This window comes from Ruditapes philippinarum, unplaced genomic scaffold, assembly GCF_026571515.1.
Source record: "Ruditapes philippinarum isolate M1 unplaced genomic scaffold, ASM2657151v2 ctg8929_1_1_1_1, whole genome shotgun sequence".
Classification (NCBI taxonomy): Eukaryota; Metazoa; Mollusca; class Bivalvia; order Venerida; family Veneridae; genus Ruditapes; species Ruditapes philippinarum.
The window spans coordinates 48,705-68,415 of NW_026852054.1; the positions used below are offsets into that span (position 1 = coordinate 48,705).

At 31.0% G+C, this 19,711-nt stretch overlaps 2 protein-coding genes and 1 long non-coding RNA gene across 3 annotated transcripts; 2 read left to right on the forward strand and 1 right to left on the reverse strand.

The window, feature by feature from the left end:
* The first annotated feature begins 1,856 nt into the window (after nucleotides 1-1,856).
* LOC132748036 (uncharacterized) lies at nucleotides 1,857-5,126 on the forward strand. The gene is made up of 2 exons (XM_060737584.1): nucleotides 1,857-2,325; nucleotides 3,516-5,126. The coding sequence occupies exons 1-2, from the start codon at nucleotides 1,977-1,979 to the stop codon at nucleotides 3,935-3,937; spliced, it is 771 nt and encodes a 256-aa protein (XP_060593567.1). The 5' UTR covers nucleotides 1,857-1,976; the 3' UTR covers nucleotides 3,938-5,126.
* Nucleotides 5,127-5,654: 528 nt separating this feature from the next.
* On the reverse strand, nucleotides 5,655-7,378 carry LOC132748046 (uncharacterized). Its single transcript, XR_009628196.1, has 3 exons — nucleotides 7,289-7,378; nucleotides 6,611-6,678; nucleotides 5,655-6,250 (listed from the first exon to the last, which is right to left on the reverse strand). It is a non-coding gene; the product is annotated as an uncharacterized LOC132748046 (long non-coding RNA).
* Nucleotides 7,379-15,633: 8,255 nt separating this feature from the next.
* On the forward strand, nucleotides 15,634-18,137 carry LOC132748054 (uncharacterized). The gene is made up of 2 exons (XM_060737597.1): nucleotides 15,634-15,909; nucleotides 17,542-18,137. Exons 1-2 carry the CDS (start codon nucleotides 15,669-15,671, stop codon nucleotides 17,961-17,963), a joined length of 663 nt encoding a protein of 220 aa, XP_060593580.1. The 5' UTR covers nucleotides 15,634-15,668; the 3' UTR covers nucleotides 17,964-18,137.
* Nucleotides 18,138-19,711: the final 1,574 nt, after the last annotated feature.

The window sequence follows — 19,711 nt, forward strand, 5'->3', positions numbered from 1 at the left end:
GACAAGAAAATAGGTAACTTCTTCAAATTATCAAGGTAAGCTGAGATCAAAGGTAAATTTAACATCTAAACTGTGCATATGGTCCAAATGTCATAGCTGTACATAAAAAAAATTAGGTCACTTGGTGAAATTAACTAGGCCAGATTTCAAAGTTCAAAAGTAGGTCACTCCGTCACATTATCTAGGTCAGTTGATATCAAAGTTTAATTTTACATCAAAAACTGTACACATTGTCAAAGGTTCAGTGTTATACTAAAAATAAGAGAATTTTATTAATTTGAGATTGACGGTCAAGGTCAATTAAAGGTCAAGGTTATATTAAATTAATCAACTTGTTGGTTTTGTCACAATTGTTATTTTTTATCCATGTTTGAATTAAATCCGTACATAAGTATCAAAATTATGTCAACTTGAACAAAATTCAACAATTTCACCTTGACGGTCAAGGTCACTTAACGCTCAAAGTCATGGTCAGTTCAATCTTTTGGAAGGTTATGACCAAAAGATTGTTTTGTCGAAGCATGAAGATAATTCATTGATTTAATAACAAGTTGCAGCCAGTTAAAACAATATTCTGTGAAAATTAGTTTGACCTTAAGATCAATGCCATACAATGCTATACATGAAGTTCCTGACCAAAAAAATGTAATGGATAAATATGAAATTAATACAATTATAAATAACTAAGTTATAGCAAGTTACAGGAAAAAGGAGAATTTCATTAATTTGACCTTGACAATCATGATCTATTAAAAATCAAGGCAACATTTCAATCACTTAAAAATTTTTTGGTAGCATGTCTTGTTTTGACATCTTTAAATCAAATCCGTACATAAATATCAAAATTATGACAATTTATACCAAAATTCAATAATTTGACCTCGACGGTAAAGGTCATTTAAAGCTCAAGGTCAAGGTCAGTTTAACTTTTTAGAAGTTCTTGTCCAACAGGTTTTTTTTAAAAATAAAAGTATGCATTTAATAATTACCAAGCTACAGACAAATATAGCAAAAATCAATGGTCATTTTCATAAATGAGCCAATGTCTATTTGTGTTATAATATGCATAACACTTATCCTAAAAGATATTGTGTCTTGATATACTGTCAAACCATTTATCGATAAAAATGTTAAAGGCAGTTACAGCAAAAAAAAAATAAAATAAATAAATAAATAATAAAAAAAAATAATAAAAAAGATGGGGGATGGCAACGGTTAATGACTGTATAATATCTTTACTTTTTCTTCAAATAAAAGTCGAGCTAAAAATTTTTTGCAAACGGACAGACTGACTTACTTATTGCTAATTTACGTTTTGCGAAAGTCCAAATTTACGTAAAAAGATACGCTAAACTAACGGAATATGAGTAAAATGCTCGCCAGATCTACTTCTTTCTTTTATGTAAATCTGAGGACGACGTTTATGTTTCGCCTTCTTTATAATACGGATTTCCCGAGAAAGCTATTTTTAGCAATGTAATCCAACCAGGTTCTACATAGTCATTAGAAGAAGTATCATTAGAAGAAGTATCAAAATACCGTTATCCGTGGAAGTCAAACAAATTGTTGATTTTTGAGAGTAAAAAAATGTTTGAAGTAATTTTTAACAAATTAACTTGAAAAAATAGTCAATATTTAATTTGCCAGTTTACCTGTCGGCTATGAACAACGCCATATTTAGTCTCGAAATCGAGAAAATAACCCACTCAGCATTGTTTTTCCCAGGGTTGAAATTAGAAACCGCATTGCTTTCAAAATTATGATTGGCTGTGTGAAACCAGAAATGAGCGTATTCTAATCAGATTGTTATTGTCTAGAACGAAAAATTAAAACCTCCTCAACGAAAGCAGAAAGGTTTGGTATATTCAACGGAATTCGCTTATAAGTATCTTTGATACACCCCTTTCTTAGCAGCATTTTGCTGTTGAGAATTTGAGGCTGATAGAAAATCAGTTTGCTGGAAGAAGAGCACAGAGATGGATCGTTGCGTATTTATAGTGATATTGCTATTACATTCTAGTATGCCATCTGTTTCAGAGCCAACCTGCTCCAGGTTTCATTACGAAGAGCAGACTCTAGAAAAAATGATAAGACAGGAAATAAAAGTTGAGAAAATGAAAAGTGATATGCAACTAACGGAGCAACGAGTACTCGATGCTTTAGAGAAACTGAAAACGGAAAGAAGTGAATTCAATAAGGATCTTATGAAAAAAGAAGGTGATATTGAAGTGCTGAAGACAAAAATGGACGAGGAGCTGAAGAGGATGAAAGTTAAAACTGACGAAACAATTGATAACTATTCAAAAGAAGTACAGAAAATACAGGGTAATATAACTGATCAAATTCCTTTTGGTTGTGCAGTTGTTTTGTTTTTGTGATGCATGAAGTTTGTCCTGGTTTTATTATATTACATTTTATTGATCAATGGAAGTTAAATACATCATAAGTGGGTATATCATAAAATGAACCAAACAAAATAACCCAAACCATTCTGATGAAACAGCCAAAGCTTTATTGAAAAATGCATTGACTGCAACCAAATAAAAATATCAGTGTTCAATCTTATTTAAAACCTATGTCATTTTTTCCTTTTGCTAATTATAGGTATATGTTTAAAAGATATGGCTGTCTTTTTCACAAAGTTTTTCGACCTCCAATGTTTTGAGGGGGTTAAACCCCTCTTTATCAAAGACTTTGTTGTTTATTTTGTAAATCACATATTTATCTTCTTTTTTCGTAAACTATGTAATGTTCGAATCAATACAAAAGATGACGTTGTTGACGTCAGAAATACAAATTTCGTAAAATCCGATGATGACGTTTTCCAAAAAGTGTGTAAACTGCCCAACATTTTTAGCGATATATATATTGCTACTAATATGAATTTTTATATTGTATATCATTAAGAAAACTATTTCTTTGGAGCAATTTATTTTACTGTTTAATGTTTCATTAGTTTCATTTGTCTTTTTTACGTTTTACACATGATTAATTATTACTTCTAAATTGAAATATCATTTTTAATGTGAAAGACCTTGCTGTGAAAGTTCGGAACTTTATGTCATGATATTATTAACTTTGTTGACTAGGATTTTTAATTTAATCGATGTTGTAACTGGTTGATAACGTACCTTTTAGATATATTTTAATTGCTTACAAACACATTGTTGTTTTAAATTGGTGTTTTCCTATCGAAGTCTATACACAGTCGGACAAAAAGCTTAAAATGCTTATATCTTATATTTCTTAGGTTAAGACTACTTATCTTGGTTTTGGAGCCAATCATTTTACTATTTAATGTTTCTTCTTTTATTTAAATTGACTCATAAATCACAGAGTTCAGAACCTGTTTTTTTTCAAGATGGCCATTCTTTTAAATTTAATCGGGGAGCATTTTAATTAATTAAATAAAATTTGTTTAAATAAAAGTTTGATGTTAAATAAAATAATGTATGTAACATTAAGACACATTGCATTTTAAGTTGAGTTATGTTGAATACGTTATATACTTTCAGAACTGGCATTGACGCCAATTATTGCATTCAAAGCAGACACGGCCAAAGATAAATCGTTAGGAAACAACAAGGTGTTTGTCTACTCAAATATCATTCTCAACATTGGCGATGCCTATAACAAAAACACTGGTGTGTTTGTAGCACCCGTTAGTGGATTATATCTGTTTACAGCACAGGTCTGTTTAACTAGCAACACTTGGGTTTATGTTGGAATCGTCGTGAATGATAGACCTATCTCTAAAACAAGTATAGGAGAAAAAACGTGGTGGAAATGTTATACCATTGATGCAATTACAGCGGTTGAAAAAGAAAACGAAGTATCGGTAAAATGTACAAGTAACTGTGAAAACAATGAAAGCTTATCCGAAAACACATACGCAGTAAACAGCTTCTCTGGTGTTCTTATACATAAAAAAGTTTAAATAACTACTTTTGGTGTCAGTCATATTTACTAGAAACACTTACTTTTAGCAAACATCTATTTTCTTATAAAATGTTAACTTGCAGCTATACCTATGTTTTAAAGTTCTTATGGCAAAAAGGCGTGAATCGATATATACGGAATATTTTGTTGTAGTAGCTTTCTGAGGCTCTGTATTTTGCTACGAGCAGCGGTGGAAAATTGAAAATTGGTCTCGCGAGATATCAATTTTCCAACGTTGCGAGTAGAAAAATTCATAGTGTCAGAAAGCTTCTGCAACATATTTTTTTTTATTAAATACCTTTTCGTTTTATTCAGAAAATGAAATGTATTTGTCAAGAAATAAAGTCAAGACTGACGGATGAATACGTAATTCTTGCAAACTGGCCACGCCTTTAATAATTTTGGTTCCCGTTTCAAAATGCTACGTTATACAAAGCTAAGATCGGAACCAACGTCAAAAATAATCCGACACTTCCATATGGTACCGTATTTATCACTAACATAATACGGAAATTTCTATCTGTTGAAGCGTATTTGCGCTTCAATATTTGCATGTATTTTAGGAAGAAAATTTATAGGTATATAAAAAAAGCAATATTGGGAACTTGACATACGTATATACCAATTTTATATCATAATTTATCAATAAAACATAGATTATCATAAGCAATTAATTCGATAAGGCGCAATTGTACACAAATGAAGATTGTGTTTTATTATTTCATCCAAAAAGTACGCAGATATGCAGTTATATTTTGGTGTGGGTTTTAGTTACATAAATGCCTTGAAGCGATTATTTATCAAGGAAAAAAACATCTGGTGCTTCTCCGTGCATTAATTCTTGCATAAACAGGGAAAACAAGTAAAACCATTTGAACAACGTCATTATGTACTTTTGTTTACCATATACATTTTCTAGAATCTACTTTAGTGTCATGCATGAAAAAATGACTTTCCATTATCTTGCTTTCAGACTCTTTAAAGTAATATTTAAGAACATTTTTGTCTTGATTATTCTCAGAACATGAAAGATTAAGTATTATGTACTATGCACTATTTGTTTAACATAGGATAGTTCAGAATTTAATGCTTGTAAGATGTACGACTGCATGTATTATGTTCCGTTTTTGTGTAATTATTCAATGTTTTAAAGTATTACAATTATGATAAATAAATCGTTTTGCTTTATCAATTTGTTCCTTTGATATCTCTTAAGGGATATCACACTTTTTTTCTTCTAAACAAACATTGTTTTAAAATTCCAATACTAAACATAATTTGGTTGATCGAATACATCTAAATACCTCAGCATACTTGAAGCATATGTATGTTTGATCCCTTGCGTTACTTTTGTTTTATAACTTCCCAGGTTAGCCAAAATTATCTTAAGTTTCCTGTTTCGCCGCCATATGACATGTGTATGACGATAATTGTTTTAGTGAATCATCCCCCAATATATATTTATGATAATTTGATATGTGAACACGAAAGCACAGGTAGGTATATATTAAAGCTTTATATGTAACCGTCTGTCGCAGTTATCTCTCATGATTGGTATAGACTACAAAAACCATGAAACATTTATTTGCTACTGTTATTTCTTAAAATTAATGAAAAAATACCCCCACCCCCCGAAAAAAAAAAATAAAAAATAAAAAAAATAAATAAAATACAACAAAAAAACAAAACAAAAACAACAAGTGTGACCATGCTGCTCTTCGAGTTTTCTATCCCTGAATATAAGTTTGTTTGGAATGAAACACATACCATAATTTGAAAGAAGTCAGATTGAAGTAGGATGCTGTGATAATAAAGCATGATAAACATTTACTCGGTACTCCGTTAAATGTGTTTAAATAATTATGAGGATGGAATAAAAAATAAATCGAAATCGTTACATTGAGTGTGAAAAAATCATAACAGGAAAAATTGAACGGCAAAACTATTTGAAATGAAAGGTGGTCATATCATGAAATCTTTGATTTACATTCGATTAACTACAATGTTTTACAACTATTATTCCTTAACCTTCATACATATATTTTGTGTTTTGAAGATGCAACTGTTTCAGTTATTAATTTACTTACAAACGTCACCATTGACTGAGAACGGCTGAGCAAGATGACATCTATTGGCAACGCCAGCACAAGTCGAACTCATCGAGTAGATTGTAACAGCAATGTCCTGGCTTGACGGGAATTTGCATATGCCATTCCAGTTTCGGATGAATAAAACTTTCACGGGTTCCTAATGACCATCTTATTCAATTTCAAATCTTCTTTTGATAAAATCTCCGTAGTTTGTATGGCAGCTGTTAAAAATGTATTACCATAGAAAAATAAAAACAATATATTGTACACTATCCATGCAATACCATCCACTTTATTTGATGTTCCCGAAAACAATATTTGAAATAAAAAACATAATTTACTAATGCTGCAACACAGTCTTTTTGACACCGATTATTAAGGTTCATATGAATTCGAATAATTTTTAAGAGAGCCTGCAAACAAAAGAAGAAAAAACCCAAACTTTCCTTTACTGAATCATCTGTGTACGTAGATTTTAGAAGCACGCAATATATCATAAAATGAATTCTTTTACTCCGTTTATTACAGTTTACCCTTTGAACAAAATCCCATTATTAAAAATATATTTTAGATGTACATACGTTTTATTTGTCATCGGAGGAGTAGGTTGTTGCATTACACAAGCATGCTTTGATGTAATTGTAAATCTCTGAAATTAATTCCAAATTATATATTGTATACAAAAAATCTGAAACATGGAAACACATTCAAAATGTGTGCAAACATAATCTGATGCATGATAATATATGAACTGTTTTTAATTTACATTACATGTTTACATCTTAATTTAGTTCAATATATTTAAAGATATACTTCGCTCAAATTTAATAAATGTCATGCAATTTTTTTGTAAATATAAAATAAACAAGTTTTTACTCGATACAAAGAAGGTATGTTATGCTTTTAAACTACACACTCTAAGTAGACACACTATGAATATATATAGTCTCATTAAAAATACTAGCAATTTCTTTTTAAGAAAGGCCCGGATTTACTTGACCCGTTTTAAGGAACGCAGGTACCCAGACCTTGTTTAGAAGTTCTTAAATTTATTAAAATAAGACATAACAGTAAGAATTTGATATTGATTTCAATACATTTCTGCAATTAAAACATTTTGCTGAAAGATGAGCCAAGTATATCTTTAATAATTGTTCATCAACATGATGAAACTACTGTTATATAAATTTATTTGAAATACTTTCATACATAAGTAGTAATAAAATACATAGGTAAATTCCGGATATACAAAGACAAACATAAGTGCGTAGTGATGTTTCGCCAATGGCCTCTAGCTTCGGCATTTATGCATCTGAGTCACATATAAAGAACACATATGACGTTTTGCTATAGAACATTATTATAAATTATAGCATTGTAATATGTTGTCACCTATTATGAAACGAGCGTATTTTATCTCGGTTCGTATACTAGACTCATTGGCGGTCCATTATAAGTATGATTGTGACTATTTTGATGCTCCTTTCAAATAAAAATTAAGAAAAATATTTGTCCATTTAACACAAAAAATCAGTAAATAAATTAAACCTTTTTGTTCAAAAAGCACAACGAATACATCAGTTATGCTCCATTTATGATTCTATTGATTCATACACAAACATAATTTTTTACACATATAAGCCCTGTTCCGGAAGGCACGTATTCCGGTTTAAAGTAATGGATTGAAAATTTAATAATGTATGAGAATAGATTTCTATAAAATATTTTTCAAATATAAATAAAAAATATAATCTTATAATTGTAAGGGCATACATATGACACAACATGAATTAATAGTACATATTAGCAACCCAAGCTAATATAATTTTTCAAATGATATCAAACCCATGTTTTGATTCATCACTCCATATATTTCTTGCCATTCTATGTCTATAGTTCGTAGATGAGGTTAAGGTTTAAAAGTTTGCTTTTTTTATACATGTTTATATACCCAATAATATATAATGATACAAACTTAGTAGTATTTTAATTCCAACAAAATATTAAGTTAAAATCATTATACAGAGGACTTCAAACAAAATTTGTGACAGTATACACTAAAACTGTTTCTTCAACCAAATGTAATCATACATGTCATAAGATGGAGTGGACAGCAGTATTTGTAATCAAAGTAAGTAAATTTCAAGAACCTTTTTAAAAGGAAAATACATACAGCTACATTCAGACAAGTTCCCTCGTTAAATGGAAAGCACTGGTTGAATGAGTACATGTAGTCTCCATCTCCTTTTAGATCCTTCATTCTTGTAAATGGTATAAAAATAGCAAGAGCTCGCTTATTTTTTGCGAATCAAAACTTGACAAAGTTATTATTTCTACACATGGCAACATTAAATATTTGTACGAGTATAATAAATTATGTAAAAAAAGATCGTTATATTTCTTCAACGTTATGTAATTAGCTAATGACCAAATACATAAATAAATAAATAAATAAATAAATAAATAAATAAATAAATAAATAAATAAATAAATTATTATTATACTTAAAACAAAACAAAACAAAACAAAGAAAACAAGTTTTGAAATATATTAGCTTAATTTTGTCTTTAAATATTATTTCGTTCATTTATTTTACTATTTTACTGTTTCTATTTTATCAAGTGAATAAATTACAACTTACAAAAGTACTCCTGTATTAATTCCAAGTTCAGACAGGTCAATTCTGCTTCCATTTTCAAAAAACACATGCGCACACACCTTTTGCTCACACCCCACACTTTCAACGTATATCAATTAAGAAGTTAGTGTAAAGAAAACTACAATAAATTTCGCTACAACTTGCCAGTTACAAATTGGTCCGTGGTTTCTCATAATCCTTATTAAAGTTGAACTAATAAATCCTTAATATTTATGTAAAAAGTACAATATTATCAATATTATCAAAACTCTCTCTAGTTATTTTATGACATTTACCAAAATGCTTCTAATAGGTTATTAAATTTTTTCATATCTAATTAGTGCACTTGGCATTCCAAATTATACTACAAGTGATCAAAATAATCGAGTTGCTATAATACTGTGATACGTTTACGTCTTTAGTAAGTTTTACAGAGATAACACACATTTTTAGGCATGATAAAGATTTAAGGTGTCAGGGTTAAAAAACACAGTAATACTGATAATAATAATAATACTTCAAATGTTTAAATTAAACCAACGAGTCAGGGATCTATAAACACAATTGATTCAGTACAAGATGTTATGAATTAATGTTATTATTTATTTATTCACCTGTATATGGAATGTTACAAAGGTTATTGCATAAAAACAGATAGACAAACAGGTTTTATAACATTTGGTTTCAATTTCAATTTATTTACAATAATACTCAGTTTGTTAAAGAAATATGTCATTGTGATGCTTAGGTATTGTGATAATAATAATAATGATAATAATATCGGACAATAATATTGCATTTGACTTCCATTCAAAATTTATTCTCAAATTCAATGTTCTATTTTATTTGTTTAGACAATCGTTTTCATTTAAAGCACTGCAAATTGCATTAAACGCTGGTGTCCATGAAAATGCGTAAACTTCGAATCAGCAACATGTCAGGCGTTTTTCGATAATTCATTTTTTTTTAGTAATTTAATGAAAAATAGCATGAATCTAAGTTTCGTATGATAATTGTTTTACATTATAATGTAAATTATAATGTATTATATAAAAGTAAATATTTCATACATAGATATATAGATATCAAGGCGGTATGATGTTCTTCAACATGTAGGGTTTTTCAAGTTTAGATGTTGAAACGTCATTTTAATAATTTAGGTCATACTATTTCAAACCATTTTCATTTTTTTGGTCAAAACGAATTCTAATGAATATGACAACCATGAGCTTTCGTGCTTAGAAAAATAATGAATGGCACAAAATGAAAAAAAATTGTGAGGACGTCGGTCCTGATTACATATTCATTTATCAAGGCCAACTTGTAATCAAATATTTCATTTTGTCATTAATTATTCAAAAATGATTTTCTTCTGTCGGATCAAGAAATTCTGAAAGATCTTTGTTTCGTGATATATCCATATGGGATTTATTTCGTATATCTCGGGAAAACTGAAATTAAATTTGCTGACAATTCATCGTTAGTACAATAGGTGAATTCAGTACAATTTTCTTTCAAGTAAATAACAGAATATACATTTTCGGTGGCAATTTACATCATAAATCATAAATTTTTATATCATAAACTAAAAATGCTGAATCAGTTAATATTTGTTCCACACATGTTTGGACTTTAGTTTAGTGATGTATTCATATGTACATTGAAGTACATTATAATTACTATTGTTACGATGTTACTTTGAACTGAAATGACGCGTTGCATATAACTTACTAATATGTATTTCATAGAGTTAACAGCTGATGCAAAATATTTAGAAAAGCGAATACCTCCTGAGAACAATGAATAAGCAATAAATAGTTGAAATTTAAAGCATCCGGACAACATCTATCACATAAAACACGTGATATTGAGAATTTATATGTATTAACATATGTATTGCAGATATATATTCTCGTTTAATTCATTTTAAATATTTGATGTACCATCACGCTTTGGTTCTTTTATTAAGATTACGTAATAAAACCCTAAGATATGAATGTCACGCATAAATAATTTTGTATAAATGAAGTGTAAAGATATGTTTTTTGCGATGTGAATATTATCTTGTATTTTACCTGGTTTAATAATTTGACTGTATATGTTTTGTTATCGTTTACTTCACGCGTTTGATATGTCATAAACAGGCCGTCAAACAGGTACAAACTTGAGGGCATACTAAGTCTTTTGAAACAATGTACATATACTGTGTTCCTGTTATAGAATTTGAAAATCTGTATATCTTGTTACTCATTCTGAATTTGTGACAGATAAAATAAGAAAATTAAACCACTTCGTTTATGATGTAAGTTAGTTCTGAAGTATTTAAAATTACTAATCTAAAATAATAATATTATTAAAGCAAACTTGGTGCAAGGGGGCGTAAGGGATGTTGCACTTATTCATCATCCATCATCAAACCGAGTCTGTAATTTACATGTAATTTTGTTGTGTTTAATGCTTCTGAGCGATTACTTTGTTTGCTACATCTATATACTAAAATTCTTTTTCTATCTCAATGCAATGTTGAAATCGCCTGTTTTTTATGTTCATTAAATTACTATTGCATATAAATAATTAAAAAAATCCTCATTCTATCACACGTTTATTTCCTATCAAATGCTTGCTTCATTTAGCTATAGCAGATAGGAAAACATCAGTGACAAATATGAATTCGATACACAGACAATAGAATAAATAACAGTATATGAAACAATTAAAGACAATTAACTTGGCGACTTGCCTACCTCCTTCACGACAGAGCAGTCTTGAAGGATAAGTATAATATGTTTCACTTAAAAACTAATTTTCAGTTCTGAAACTTTAATTGCATTCTAGACAAAACATCTACTGAATAGGCTTGTTTTAATCTGGATTGCTCTTTAGATAAAGATATAAAGCAATCACGATTCTTTCATGATGAAACCGTCCATTACAACGTTAAATTTGCTTACTTGAAAGGCCGTGAGAACTCCAGTTCAAAGTTTTATTCACCAAGTTTACTTATCCTGGAAACTTTATTTTAATGTCATTGGTATAGCATTCTTCGATTTTAGAGATGCAATACAGTGTTTGAAAAAAAATATAATTAGTCAACATAACACTTTAATTGACAAAATAATAATGACGTGTTAAACTTCCTTCAATATATACTCTTCTACCCACTCAAATGTGTGCCTCATACTCGTTTCTGACGGTTTACATGACATTGTACGAACCTGTGTGTGTTTTATCAAAAAAACCATTTGTCTTGCCAATAATGGTCAAAATTTCATAAAATAAACTCCCTTTGATCACCAAGAACATAATTACTATCTAGCCACCTGTTAACTATATTTGATATATTACTGACAGTACTGAAAGATATGTATATTGTGCTATGTTTTGCATGTATTGATATGAAATTATGTCTAACTCTAAAGAAATGCGAGAGCTAAGTGTCGAACGCTTCAGGGAATATGCTAGGGCGAGTTATATACTTTGCATATTTTATACATAGTAAACAAGTGCTGTATCTTGATGATGAAGGGGAGGTTATTTTATGATAATTTGACCTTTACTGGGAAGACAAATGTGCCGAACGCCTGTAATTCAAAATAACAACTTGTGACTCAGTTTCTAAGTTCAGTCATCATAGTGTTTCCAATAAGTATACCTGATTTTCTAGATCTCCATGGTTAAGGTTTACTATTCATTTGTATCATAGTCGTAATTAAAATGATCAAATATGAATTAAACTCCTGGTAAATATGCATTATATGCAATCTATCAGGGACCGGTTATCATAATTCCTTCCAGTCATCATTGTACTGAATAAGACTCTAAGCCCCGGTTACATATTCACGGATAATGCCACGGAAGAGCTACGGTCTAATCGTTCACGGATTACTACAGAAATGTGAAATTCCGTAGTCCGCTACGGTTCCAGTACGGATACACAACGGTATGAGTACGGAGTCCGACGAATTTACCACCAAAAGCCCCCGGAGAGACACTGATTGTTACGGACCGACACGGTTTGATATAGAGCGACACGAATCAGGACGGACACACTACTAATACACTACGGTCTGCTACGGTATAAGCACGGGTTAGTACGAATAAGTACGGTTTGATACGGAGAAGAACGTATTGATACGGAAAAGAACGAATTGCCACGGATCTATACGGACCTAATACATCCTTTCACAACCTCTTGCTTGCTCATTTTCAAAATGCCTCAAAAGAAAAGAACACCCAGAAAACGAATTGCAGAGTTCAATGATTTTGGCGGAGAGGATTCGGCCAAATCGCGTCCGACCCCCGAGATACATCAGGTCGGGTTAAAGTGAATTTTTTAAAGGACGCTGGATCCTCAACAAGTTCGGCCATGAGGGCCTCATACTAAACATGAAGCGGTCTTCGTAAAAGCCCAACCCTAGTCCACTATCTCGTCTGTCTTTTCTTACCTGATTAGATATGGACTAGTAATCATTAATGAAAAATGTTGATTAATACTACTTTTCTTTTAATTTTGAGATTTGCTGTTCATCTTACAATTACATTAATTATCGTGATGTCTATGTTTTAAAAATATGTAAAAAGCGTGTAATTAATCTTATTATCACTCAAGGGCCAGCGTCAGAGGCTTATGAGACAAATCGTTTATGATATTTACTCCAATTTCACAATACAATGTTTGTAAAATATGTAACACTAAATGTTATTCTATAAGTTATGAATTGTAGTACGATATTAATATAAATTTACTTCTATGTCATAAAGCAGCTCGACCACTTCCTCCGCATTCTGAGCCATTTCAATATAAAGTTGCAGCCAGTAAATGGCAATTATCATTTATTAAATGTTCCCGCAAATATGTCTGTTTTTAACAAGAAGGTAGTTTTTATACCCTTGAAAAAGTACATGATACTTAATTCATCCGTACTAAACAGTGGTGTACCGTACCATTCCGAACCGTTTCGTGTTGTAACGCAATAAACCGTATAAGACTGTGCCAATTCTTGCCACTCCGTAGTACAACGTATTACGATCGTGGCTTTCCGTAACAATGCCGTATTAATCCGTATTAAAACCGTAGCTTATACGTAGGGTAACCGTACAAATACGGAGTTCTCCGTGCCAAACCGTGGAAATCCTTGACAAGTTGGTGGACTACGAATCAGTACAGTCGTACGGACCAGTTCGTATCAGTACGGTTTAATACGGACTAGTATGGATACGCTACGGTTGATTTTTTCCGTTGCAAATTTTTGTGGATGTTCAAAAATTGTCAAAGATCGCTACGGATATACAAGGACTACTACGATTGATTACGGTTACAATACGGAGAGCTACTGACCAGTACGGGGAATTACGGACGATGCCAGAATTAATCCGTGGCTCTTCCGTTGGCGTATTCCGTGAATATGTGACCGGGGTTTAAATTATTCATTAAGATGTATGCCATGATTGTTATATGTTGTTAGATAAATGGTTATATTAAGAACTTTAACTCCTCGGCCCCGTCACCAAAACAATAAAACATTCACTAATATAAACAATAAAACACACACAAAGAAATACTAAAAGTAAGAAGAAAAAAAATTCAAAATTTCTCCCCCAAATAAAACCAAAAGAAAACCGTACTACAAGGGTTGCACTATAATCGTACTGTTTTGCATCGTGTCATTCTAACGGCGAGAAATAAGCGATCAAAGACGACCTGAAGTAGTGTGTTCATTCACCTTTTCCTCTGAATATTTTTAGATAATGTGATACAAATAGTTTTTCTAAATGACCTTTAACTTTCTATCAATGTTAATGACCAGAAACTATTTTTTATTTCGATGATAACAATCCAAACATATAAAATATCCACGTTATCTATGAACTTGGCTTGGTTTTAAAGTTTCAATTTGTTTTGTTATCAATGGGAAACAATTGTACGTCCAAAAACTAAATTAAATCATTATCAAACCATTAAATATATAAAACCTGTCCCGTCAAAACAACTTGATTTATTAGAACTAATGAAACATGCTTCCCCATTGATTGTATGATACTTAGTTTCAGGGCGGCGTTTAACGCATGGTACTTGAATTAACGGGGTAGTTACAAAGGAGCTGGTAAGTTTTCTCCTGATTTAAGATCAGAGGCTTTGTTACTGTTGTTTCATTCAATCAGTAAATATTCATGACAGATATGATGTTTTTGCTACAATTATTTGATAGATAAAATGTATAACTGAAATAGGCAATAATTACTAGTTAATGAAAGGAGATATAGAATGAAAATGAACATTATCGACAATGAAAACGTTTTAATAAGCATCTCACTTCCCCTTCTCCCAACGAAAACAAAACGAGAGTCCTCCTTGACGGAATAAATTGAACCAAAATTTAAGTTTTGACAATACTTATATAATTATATAATATAATTATAAAAGTCGGCATTTTAGACATTAATATAATTTATATTAATGTCTAAAATGCCGACGAACATTAATTTAAATGAATAAAATTGAAAGCTGTTCTTGTATAAGGTCAGGTTAGACATAACCTTTTTATAACATAAGTATAACTTATGTGAAGTGTGAACATAAAGACAATAAGGTTATATTACATAATGTTATAACTAGGATTAACACGATAAAATGTATGAAAAATATCAATAGGTTCTAAAGATATTCACGGCAATGTACATATATTCAATATTTTGTGAAATTATCTTTTCGGTTTCGAAATTTGTAGTATGTTTTAAATAGATATCGATAGGACTTAAAAGTATCACCTTTTCTGCAATAATTACTATCAAATATTTGTGATATACCCCTCTCTTAGAATCGCATTTTGCTTGCGCTATGGTGAGAATTCAAGGTTTCAATAGCATCAGTTTGCGAGTAGAAGAGCACAGAGATGGATCGTTCCATATTTATGGTGATTTTGCTATTACATTCAAGTATGCCATCTGTGTCAGAACAAACCTGCTCCAAGTTTCATAACGAAGAACAGACTCTAGAAAAAATGATTAGACAGGAAATAAAAGTTGAGAAAATGAAAAGTGATATGCAACTTACGGAACAACGAGTACTCGATGCTTTAGAGAAACTGAAAACGGAAAGAAGTGAATTCAATAAGGATCTTATGAAAAAAGAAGGTGATATTGAAGTGCTTAAGACAAAAATGGACGAGGAGCTGAAGGGGATGAAAGTTAAAACTGACGAAACAATGGATAACTTTTCAAAAGAAGTACAGACAATACAGGGTAATATAACTGGTTAAATTTCATTTGGTTTTGCAGTGTTGTTGTGATGCATGAAGTATATCCTGGGTTAATTTCAATACATTTTATCTATCAATGTTAGTGTAACATTAACATAATTATCATAAGTTAATATCTGATACAATGACCAAACAAAATAACCAAGACCATTAAGGTTGCAAGATCGAGACCGCGTAGATCCATGTTTTCTCTTATTTATAATTTTGTATTTTCAACGCTATTGAAGCTAGGATTGTTTTTCTGTTATTCGTTTTGTTGTTATAATTTTGCGCTCATTTTTGGTAAAGTATATAGTATTTTTAATCAACACGTTTTAAGAATTAATATTAAATTTCATTCGGATCAAAATCAGTCAATGTCATTTGAATGCCATAAAACACAATAAAAATCAACACAAAATATTGTTTCTCAGTTCCTTTATATCTGTGTCGACAATTATTCAAGCACTCGGTCATAAAAAAATACAGAAAGAGTATTTTTAAAACAATGGCAACAGTAGGAATCAAACCACAGACGTCTTGCATATCAGGCAATTACTTAATCAAATATCCTTTTGTGGATGATACGACGATCTTTATTTTAAGCTGGTGTAACCTTCAAAACATAAGTTATATACTCCATATTATTGCTCATAAACGACACGGACAAAAATGTATTCATAATTGACATGTCAATTAAATCAGTTTTACGTTTAACACATAATTATTGCTTCTTAATAATCATTTTGTTTAATGAGAATATACTTGCTTTGAAAGTTCGGAACTAAATGTAATTTTATTGTTAACTTTGTTCACTAAGATTGTTAATGTAATCCATAATGAAACTGGTTGATACGTACATTTTAAATATATTTTAATTACTTACAAATACATTGTTGTTTCTAAATATGATCGTTTTTAAAATGTTGCTTTACAGGCTGACAAAAGCTTAAACAACGTTTCTTTTATATTTCTTTTTCTTGATCTTAGATTTAATGATACTTGACTTTTTAAATGGACTCAGAATGATATATAAATCACAGAATAATATGTTGACTGATTTAGAGAACGCTTTTGTGCGTCGTGTTGGCGCTAGCGTCAACAGGACAAATCACAAAACGGCGTGTTGTCGGACTTTCGTATTGTCGTCCTGTTGCTAACGATGTACGCCAAATGGCACGTTGTCGAGCGACGTGTTGTCGCGATGTCTCATTTTTGCTTGGTTCAAATCGAGGGATTGGCTAATAAGCCAAGCGAAAGGGAAGACATCGCGCCGCACGATAATGCGTCGTTAGGCGTGCTTCGATAGCGACAGGACGACAAGACGTCAGAGCCACAATGTGCCGTTTGACATTTTGTCATGTTGTCGCTATCGACAAGACGGAAAGGCGATAACAATATAGGTTGCGTTGTCGCTATCGACAACACAACGCTCAATGTACCAAATCAGCCACCATAGATGAGTGCACTTTTCCAAGATAGCCACAATTGTTTTATTTATCTCGTGGAGCATTTGAATTAATAAAATATGTTTAAATAAAAGTTTGATATTAAATAAAAAATGTATCTAACATTAAGACACGTTGCATTTGAGTTATGCAAATTGAGTTATGTTGCATATGTAACGTACTTTCAGAACTGGCATTTACGCCAATTATTGCATTCAAAGCAGACACGGTCGGTGATAGATCGTTAGAAAACAACAAGGTGTTTGTCTACTCAAATATCATTCTTAACATCGGCGATGCTTATAACAAAGACACTGGTGTGTTTGTGGCACACGTTAGTGGATTATATCTGTTTACAGCACTGGTCTGTTTGATTGACAACAGTTGGGTTTTAGTTGGAATCACTGTGTTTGATACACCTATATCTAAAACAGCGTTTGGAGATAAGAATTGGTGGAAATGTTATACCATTAATGCAATTACAGCGGTTGAAAAAGGAAACGAAGTTTTGGTAAAATGTACAGCTAACTGTGAAAGCAATGAAAAGTTACACGAAGACACATACGCAATAAACAGCTTCTCTGGCGTTCTTATCCATAAAACAGTTTAAATAACTACCGTTTTGGTGTCAGTTATATTTACATTTAATGTCAGTTATATTTCCCTTTGGTATTAGTTATATTTACTTTTAGTGTCAGTTATATTTACTGTTGGTGTCAGTTATTTACTAGTAACTTTCATTCTAAGCAAACTTTTTTTGTTCGTATAAAATTTTAACCTACATGTCGATTATTAGTTATAAAGATTGTTGACAGGTTATATGGCCCTATATAAACGGCTGTATGTAAATATAACCCGAGCCGCTAGGCGAGGGTTATATTGCAAACGGCCTTTTTATTGTATTTATAATACAGCAAACATCAATTTTTAGAGAAAAAAGTAAGATTTCTTCATGAATCGACAACAGCCGTGTATATAAACCTATATAAACGTCACGATTATCCAATGAAAAACGACGTTACAAACGTGCAGTATTATAAGACCAAAAGTCAAATTAAAAAAGGCGTAAACGATATTACACAATATTGGGAACTTAACAAATATACCAATTTTATGTCATAATTAATCAACAGTAGTATTGTTTGCAGATACTGAAGATTAACGCAGGATAACACTTCTAGAATGATGGACGTTAAGCAGTCACATTCTCATCATCGTTTTAGCAGTCAGCAGTCTCGGAAAATCATTTTACATATGAAATAAAACCATCTAATTATCGAGCTGTCTTCACTGGTGAATCAAAAGATCTTGATTTGGCCTTGCCATACATTTTAGGCCATAGTCTTAAGAAACTTAGTTTTTTAGATAACACTCTGTATATTCAATTTAAGAAACTTAAAATCTCAGTCAAGCGAACTTAGTTAGATTCTTAACCACATAGGAATACAGGGAAATGTGAAGTAGATTCATTAAATAATCAATTACTTACTGTTACAAAATAGTGGTTCTAACCTTCTATTGATAAACTTGTATCATCTAAATGTAATTCAAATTGGGACAAAGCCGTTTTTTAACAAATTCAAACCCTGATCAATTACATAAAGGAGAAACTGAAGCAGAAAGTATCCAAAATCCCTGCCTGGATGCAAAACAACCCAAACCGAAAGCGAGCAGCGAGAAGCAAGTGATGAACAACATTAAGCATTTGTTTCGGAAAATTTACTCATATAATAAATTTGCATTAACTTTAGTCTTGTTCAAAAAATATTCGGAACGGTATTTAGAAGACCTAGCATTATTTTTACAAAACTCCGTCGATTGTGGAATAAATATATTTGACACATGTATATAGTTATATTGTTAGTCGCTGAAGATATGGTAATAATTGATAATTTACAAGAGGATTTAAAGCAAAGATTAAACTCTTTATAAAAATACTGTAAATTATGGGGATTAGAGGTAAATACAGCCAACACTAAAATAGTTGTTTTTTCGGAATAGAGGACCAGTTCTTCCTCATGAACGTTTGTTATATAACTATGAAGCTTTGGAAATTGTGTGTAACTTTACGATTTTATTCATATAGGTATAGTATTTAATTACACTAGGTCCTTTAAACTCCACAACCAATATCTTATAGGTAAAGCTCTGAAAGCAACGAATGTAGTAATAAATATGAAATATCTCCTTCTGTTTCCTCGCAATTATTTGATGCTTTTGTCGGTGCTATCAAAAATTATACGTGTCCAGTCTTGGGATTTACTAAATCTAAAGATATAGAGAGATTACATTTGAAATATTACAAGTTAATTCTTGGTGTGAAAATAAACTCTTGTAATGCAGGAATTTATTGTGAAC